This window comes from Thunnus thynnus, chromosome 6, assembly GCF_963924715.1.
Source record: "Thunnus thynnus chromosome 6, fThuThy2.1, whole genome shotgun sequence".
Classification (NCBI taxonomy): domain Eukaryota; kingdom Metazoa; phylum Chordata; class Actinopteri; order Scombriformes; family Scombridae; genus Thunnus; species Thunnus thynnus.
In genome coordinates this window covers 12,964,889-12,972,694 of record NC_089522.1, presented here as the reverse complement: position 1 = coordinate 12,972,694, position 7,806 = coordinate 12,964,889, and the positions used below count along the sequence as shown (strand labels likewise).

At 35.4% G+C, this 7,806-nt stretch overlaps 1 protein-coding gene across 1 annotated transcript; it reads right to left on the bottom strand.

Annotated features, from left to right (window-relative positions):
- Positions 1 to 4,639: 4,639 nt before the first annotated feature.
- Positions 4,640 to 7,172, bottom strand: LOC137184297 (uncharacterized). The gene is made up of 6 exons (XM_067591814.1): positions 6,875 to 7,172; positions 6,720 to 6,782; positions 6,346 to 6,408; positions 5,900 to 5,983; positions 5,564 to 5,695; positions 4,640 to 5,487 (listed from the first exon to the last, which is right to left on the bottom strand). The coding sequence occupies exons 1-6, from the start codon at positions 7,122 to 7,124 to the stop codon at positions 5,204 to 5,206; spliced, it is 876 nt and encodes a 291-aa protein (XP_067447915.1). The 5' UTR covers positions 7,125 to 7,172; the 3' UTR covers positions 4,640 to 5,203.
- Between the last annotated feature and the right edge of the window lie 634 nt (positions 7,173 to 7,806).

Below are 7,806 nucleotides of genomic sequence, written 5' to 3'. Positions count from 1 at the left end.
AGTTGTTGATACCATGATGGACATTGGATAACAGCCACAATCTCTGAAGTATTTTGGTTTAGTCTCTAAATGTGATTATATTTTAACCTAAATGAACTGAAATCAACACCGAGCTGTAAGCACTGAAGTAGTGTACTCAGTATATGTTGCAGCCTGTAAGTAGCTGGTATAGCTGCAAGGTTTAGTGTTAATAAACTGGATGTTACAAAAAAATCCTTTCTCCAGTGTGTCATGACAATATATTTTGAGTATTTTAATTATATCTTGGATATGTAAGGAACAAAACAACCAACTTGCAATAATACAGTCCAATACAACACCAAAACAAAATACAGCCACAAAATGTTTGGGATCAACACATCAATGATAGTCAAGATCAATGGAACATTAAAACATCACAGTAATCTTTGAGGTGTTTTAGTTATTCTGCCCATCTCCTGTTTCAACAGAAACTGAACAGAAACCTTATACCTTCTTTCATTACAATTAATGTCAATACTAAACAACTCTACGCACTGAGAAGGAGGTAAAACATGGACTGAATGTATAGGTTCCCTCCAAAAATCACTCCTATGTGTCCTATGTCACTAAAGTCTGTGTACACCGCCTGCTAAAAGCACTGCAGCATCAGCACTGCATTAGCACTGTATGTCCACAAGGTGGTGCTGTTTCACCCGGAGCAACACCAGGAACATAGTGGGCGCGTGCACTATTGTCTCCAGGTTCCCCCCACCAATCATGGGCGACACATTTACTGATCTTGTTTCAGTTCTAACTGCAGAATCAACAATAGCACCACACTAAATGTTACTTGAGGAAATGACAGTTCCAGTAGACTGTTTAAGCCGATTTTTTTGAATGATTACACGGAGAATGATGTTCAATGTTCAAATGTGCACAGTGACTGGTGATTTTAATGAGCTATCTGGGACATTAGCCATTGTAATTGGTTACCCAATGTGATCATGCTGAAAATGAATTTAAATGACACTCAAAAAAATGAGGAAAGTCTTTCTCTGCTTATTCATTTCACATCATTTGTTAATTTTATTTACTTTCTTTCCTCTTAGATACCACAGTATTGTTTCTTTGTAGGCACCGCAGTGCTAAATTATTAATATAATTATTTTAGAGAAGGACCAAAATTGTATGATATTGTCATATGATGTACAAAATAACCTAGATGTTCATAGCAAGAGTGGTATGTGCCAAATAACCCATAGAAAATGTTATGTTCTCTGACAATCATTTCATTTCCAAGGGGCTTGCATTTGCTGTCATAATTTTTTTTCTCTTATTATGCTCTTATATATTTGATTTCAGAAGTGTGTGTATGTATTTATTTTTGGTTGTTTTGTCATGACTGGAGGGGCGAAAATGAAGAAAAGTCATTTTATCCCTCTTTTCTTGTTGCTGAAGGAATGAACGCCTGTCAGAACGTGAGGGAGATTGTGAATCTCCGGTTCTGATGCGTCAGTGTGCCAAAATGGAAAGAACCCATGAAATTAATTGTTTTTATTTATAGTGAAAGATAGCTGTAGTTACTTTTAGATCCTATTTGGCATTGTAACGTCCTGCAGTGTTTAGTTTTTTTCTTGCTTCAGTTCAACAATTTTACCCAGTATGCTGAATGTGTCTTGTTCAGGTATTATGGGGTGGAGGGCAGATTTGGACAACTGTCACTATGAATGTCAGAAAAGGGCATTATGTTGTCACACTATTGAATCTGACTAGTTTCTACCACCTCAAGCTCCCCTTTCCCTCTGGTTTTCATTTGATCCATTTAGTGTGAACAATTAATATTCTTTTAAGAATTAGTTGGTCCAAAAGTCTAAAACACAGTCACATCTGCATGAACATCTGGTCTTTGCTGCGTTGGAGCGACAGAATCGCTGGCCAAGCAAGAAGGAAGGCAAGGACTCATGAAACCAAAAAAATAGAGTAAATAAAGTAAACCACAAATAGTATTAAAATGGACATCATAATTCTGCTGGTCGGTCCTTCTAACACATGTTAACACAAAAAATGTCTAGTTGATTCTGAATGGGGAAAAGAGAAACTCTTGATCATGAGTTTACCTTTATATTCCCTGTTTCTCTTTTGAGATCATACTGAAAACTCATTCCATATGGTCTACAAGGTAGCTGTGCCGTGGAGGGTATGAGTCATTTACTGTAGATAACTGTAGATAGCTGCAGAAGGCAGGGGGGATGAGCATTGTTGATCATTGTTGCCTTGGTCCTCCATGCTATTGGGACTTTCAGAACTAGGCCTGATGCTGTATTTTCAAACTAGCACTTAAACCATATTATGGGTCCAAGCCATAAATTGATCAGGCTTAGGTCTCCAGAACTTAAAACACATTTTGGACATCTCATTTTTCTAAAGACAGAAGTCTCTTTTTATAATTCTACTGAATGAGATTTCATTCATGGTAAACTCATTGTTTTCCAACTCGTGGTTATAAAATGTAAAGACTTGGGTTGCTAAGTTTTGAGGTTGACTATATGTAGTAATTCATGTCATGGACTACTGTAATAAGTATGCGCTGTGTAAAGCAAATGAATTGAAGGCATTGAAGTATTCCATTTTGCCAACTTCAGAAAGTATTCTGGCAGATGGTCGCTGAAATATGTTTCAGCATAATAGAACATGGTTGCTGTTTTCCCCCCACTGTTACAGGAGAAAGTAAAAATATACATATTGTTTCTTTTTAACTGTATAGTATTTTAAAGAATGAAAAACAATGGTGCATTTGTCTGAAGAAAAAAAATCATTGAAAAATATGGGTTTAAATGGATGGTGCTTGTTTTGTTTGAATCTGAGTTGTATATCGCCTCTGTTATGTTTATTGAAAACAAACAAAAAAAAAAGATATTGTGCATGACGTGTTTAGCAGTCATAATGATGTCCATTTGTGAAATGTGTATCAAATCAAAAAATGAGAAAAAAAAGAAAAGAAAAAAATAAATCCGTAGATGCACTTATTGTACATGTGGTTAGGTTAGTAGGTTTGACTTCAAGTTTTTGACTGCCTTACAGATGTTTGGGCAGGCGGCTCTGAAAGACATAGAAAAGACTTGTGGGAGAAGACATAATGAAAAACAATAAAGGATTGTAGAATAATATTGAACAATTCTGAAATTGCAGTTCTTTTGATGCTTGTGATTATTGAAGATGTACTTTAGAGAAATTTCATTGAAAAGATATGACTCTGATGTTAATTCTGTAGAATAGCAATGTATACCAAATGTAATCTTTCCAATGCTATGAAGAATTTATACATGAAATTGATATGCAATAAAACCTGTGTGCTTTTTAAATGAGACGTCCACTGTGTGTTTGTTAGTTACAGCAGTAAAGCAATAAACCAAGAAGAGCATCAAATGTTTCCCCCCAAATGAATAACTCATTATTTAGGGTCAGCTAGTGCTGAAACAATTAGTCCATTAACTGATCAACAAAAATTTTGATAGTTCATTAAACATTTAAGTCATTTATCAAGCTGAAATGATGAGCATTTGCTAGTTCCAGCCTCTCATATGTGAGGATTTGCTCCTTTTCTCTGTTTTATATCACAGTAAAGTTAATATATGTGGGTTTTGGACTGTTTATCAGACCAAGCAAGCTATTTGAAGAGTCACTTGATGTGATTATTTAACAGATTGTGTTTCTGCAGGCTGTGCACCAGCTACATATGTGTAAGTTTGAACGTAGTTACAATATACTACTAAAAATTAATTGCATCTATGATACTGTAGTTACAATATGGCGGTAAAATACAACTACACCCTTTCTGAGCAGGTGTTAAATTATTCTGTATTACCTGTTGTCATTGTTAAATGACTAAAAAGGTGGGAGAGACTAACCAGAGAAAAGGTTTGTTGATATTTGGACTACAGTGGAAACAGATTGTCCATGACAGACTACATCTCTTTACATTTATGACACCAACATGCACACTCAGTATTATTCTGTACAGTTACTGTTTCAAATAGACAAAAACAGGAGAATTATCAAATAGTTGTTGAGATATTACAGTTTGGACCAAAGTGGAGCACCACTGACTGTCTGTTCAGAAAGTATCAATGCATGTACCAAACACATGACTCAGACACTCCTCTTATGGTTACATGCTTAACATATAAAACAACCTACCAGGCCAATTGTATTATACAGCGAAGCTTAAAAACAATAAAAGAAGCAGAAACCAACTGCACAAGCAACAATTACAAATCACAGGAAATCAATGAATGCAAATTTGATTCAAAGCATTGGGCTCTGTCTCAAAGGAGCTTTATAACAGGCCACATGGTGGTGCTATATATCCAAAAGATGAATATAACAAATAATCTAAATATGTGCAACTATTGGATCCAAGTTTCTAGTTGTAAGTAGTTTGGTATAAAAAATGTACAGAATAAGAGTTTTATTACTGGCCACATGGCAGCGCTATTGATGAGATGTTTGAATATGTTGAGCACATTATATTTGCTCACTCTACATAAAAAGTAAAGTTTATATTTAACTAGTGAGTCTAAACATTGTTCAACCATAAAAATACTTTTGACCAATCTTACATTTCTTACTGCCAGCTATGATCATTTTGAAACACAATAGTCCACAAATAGTATTGTAATGATGTTTATTATTTTATTCAAATGTAAGAGAATATGATAATAATAATATACACTTAATATGTACAAACTATTGATGTTGTTGTTGCATATTTAGATACTTACAAATAACAAATGCACAGCTAAACGCTTTCAAAGGTACAGAGGGAATTTTCCTTTCACAGTAACATCAACAGCACATGAGCATTCACATTTCTATAAAACAAAGTAAAACACAGTGTAAAGAAATCAGACAGTAAAGGTAACATGGAGCAAAGAGCAAAGAGGAAGTACAGTAAGTAGTTTCTGGTGCTGATGTGAATCCAGATCAAAATACAGGATTAGTTTAAGTATTTCTTAACATTGTGAAATAAGGGATTTTTGATCAGTATCACAGTTTTCTCATGAATTATTGCATGTCCTTAATCAAATGAAAATCTGGCACATCACAATCTATCACTGTATGTTTTGATGCAAATCCAGACACAGATGAAAAATTCATGAACCTTCTCTTATTAAAACAGCTTTTATCAGTAAAGACTGGTACACTGCTACAGTGTGTGTGAGGAAAAAGGACTGTTTCTTTCTCACATGGTGAAAAGCAGATGACCACTGAAGGTGCTGTGGTGATAATAATTGTCAAATATCCTTGTGTTAGCCCACTGACGCAAAAACACAACATCTCCAACCTCTAGAAGCAGTGTGACGCCATTGGCAGAACTCCCATAATGGGAAGGCTGATGCTCATATGCAATAATGATTTGCTCTCCATTGTTGACCAACACAGCAGCTGAAGGATGTGAAGCATGTCCATGTGCACCTATGTAGAACTCGAAGTGGTAGGCTCCTCTGACTGGTGCAATGAAAAACCCTGTGGGACATTTTTTGTCAATCAACTGCTGTAATGAAAAGTCAAAGTGATTGTTAAAATTTGTGAATTCAAGTACCTGTGTTTGGGTTGTAGGCGTCTCCAATGTTTGTGATGACGTGTCTGAAGACCAGAGGAGTTTGTGTGTTAAACGGTCCGACCGTTCCTAAGCCTGAAGCCAACAGAGAGGCTGAGAAAGCCACCTGTTTGGCTGAGAGTGAGAGAAACATAGTTTTAAAGTGACTGATTTTACAGTAATATGATTAATAACTATAAATCCAGTTCTATTAACATCTATAAAAACACATCACTCTCCTGCGTATTATTGTACTATTCACCATTCTAGGAAGGGTTTTAAATGATCTAAATACGATTACAACAAAACTCTACATATTAAATTAGTTTAGAGTCTTACCTTCTCCATCTCTCTTTAGAGTCTCCACCTGGTTTTCTGTGACATTTGTTCTGGCTTGAATGGTGATCAGTTCAGCTGTATGTGCTGAAATTAAATTAATCCAAAAAAAACATTTTTGACAGTTAAAAGCATTTCATCATCACTGTTTTCATTAAGGTTTGATTCATCCACTGAAATCTGGATATTTTTTGAATAAAACATTGTCCAGAAAAATCAAGTTACACATCATTAAATTCCCATGTAAATACATTTAGAAAAACTTGCTTTCAGTGACCTTATTGTTTCTCATTTGTAATCTTGAATTATTAGTCGTTGTTCAATATATATACTGTATTTCTAGTGCTATGATGACTTAACATCTGTTCCTGCAACTTCAGTAGTTATCAGTAATTTAAAGTATTTCTGAGTCATTTTAAACAGAAATGATCAGTCATTTCACACAATACCTTGTTGTTGTTGCTTCAGCTTGTCCGCCTCAGTCTTCTGAGTCTCCAGTTCTGCTGACTGGTCTGAAATTAAGTACATCAAAAAAGAGGCAATGTGAAATAAACCATTATGAAAACAATCTTTGACAGTTAAAAGTATTTTATCATCACTGTTCTCATAATGATTTGATGTATCTATTCAAAACCAGGATATTGTCCAAATTAACTACTTAATACAGTCCAGAAGAGATGAGTCACATGTTATGTAATTAAAAATCCCTTGTAAATACATTTAGAAAAACTGGCTTTTCAGTGCCTTCAGCTTTAGTAGTTATCAGTAATTTAAAGTATTTCTGAATAATTTCAGAAATGATCAGTCATGATGATTTACACACCTTGTAGCTGTTGCTTCAAGTTGTCCACCTCAATCTTCTGCCTCTCCAGTTCTCTCAGCTGTGCTAAAAAAAAGGGGAAAGAATGATGTGATAAGACATGTTCTGTGCAAACAATATTTCTGTCTCGTCCGTCACTCCATGACATACTATTGTACCTTCATTATCTCTCTGTAAGTGCCCGATCTCCACCCTCTGTTCAGTCAACAAGCTGTTCATCTCTCTCAGCACAGCATGAATGTCTTGTGGACAGGTCAGTGGGTGATGAGAGGCATTTGCTGGTTCCCCTCCCTGGGATTCAGTCTGCTTTCCATGTGGAATAATTTCATTGTCAGGCTCCGCTTGAAGCTGAGTCGTGGAGGAAGAGCAGATCAGCAGCAGCAGTGGAATAAACATTGTCGTCTCCATTCTGTGACTGTCAGTCTGTGCAGTTTAACTTTGTAGTTTCTGTGTTAATCCCAGCCTTAAATAGTGTTTTACCCTGGTTAGTCATTACCAAATGTTCTTTTATCAAACACACGTGCAGCTAGATACATGTGGAGCATGTTATCAGGAAAACAACACTGAAAACACAACACACAAATGAAAGAAGATATATGATCTGTCAGTACCTGTACTGGTTCAAACATTAATGACATAGTCATATAGAGACCTTCTTCAGGTTGGCTGAGATAAACCAAGACTTAGCAGAAACTGAAGTTAGATGAGTAATAAAAAGTATTTTTCCTTGATAAATCAAGCAGAATAAAGTCTTTTAAAGAGCAACAACACCAATGTTACAAAAACATCCACACTAAAAAGAGAATTACAAAAATATCAAACAGAATTCAGCGTAACCATGCTCATTTTACGTTTATAAGAAATCAAATGAGCTAAACTGCACTTCTCGTGCTGTGTTCCAAGCTGATCTCAGACAAATAGTGCATCAATGCAACCACAACCAGGGATGTAGAAAAAACAAGCAGATACAAATATTATAGTGGATTATAGTTTAAAAAGTAGAGATCAAACTATAACTACTGTGTGTATTAACTATGGTCACTATAATCTCATTAACAAGTAAAACACAGTCAGTTCCAGTCACAGACAG

Coding starts and splice junctions, on each gene's coding strand:
- LOC137184297 (XM_067591814.1), bottom strand. CDS start 7,124: ATGGAGACGACAATGTTTATTCCACTGCTGCTGCTGATCTGCTCTTCC. Junction 5,696..5,899: donor TCTAAAGAGAGATGGAGAAG/GTAAGACTCTAA, acceptor TCTCACTCTCAG/CCAAACAGGTGGCTTTCTCA. Junction 5,488..5,563: donor CGCCTACAACCCAAACACAG/GTACTTGAATTC, acceptor AATGTCCCACAG/GGTTTTTCATTGCACCAGTC.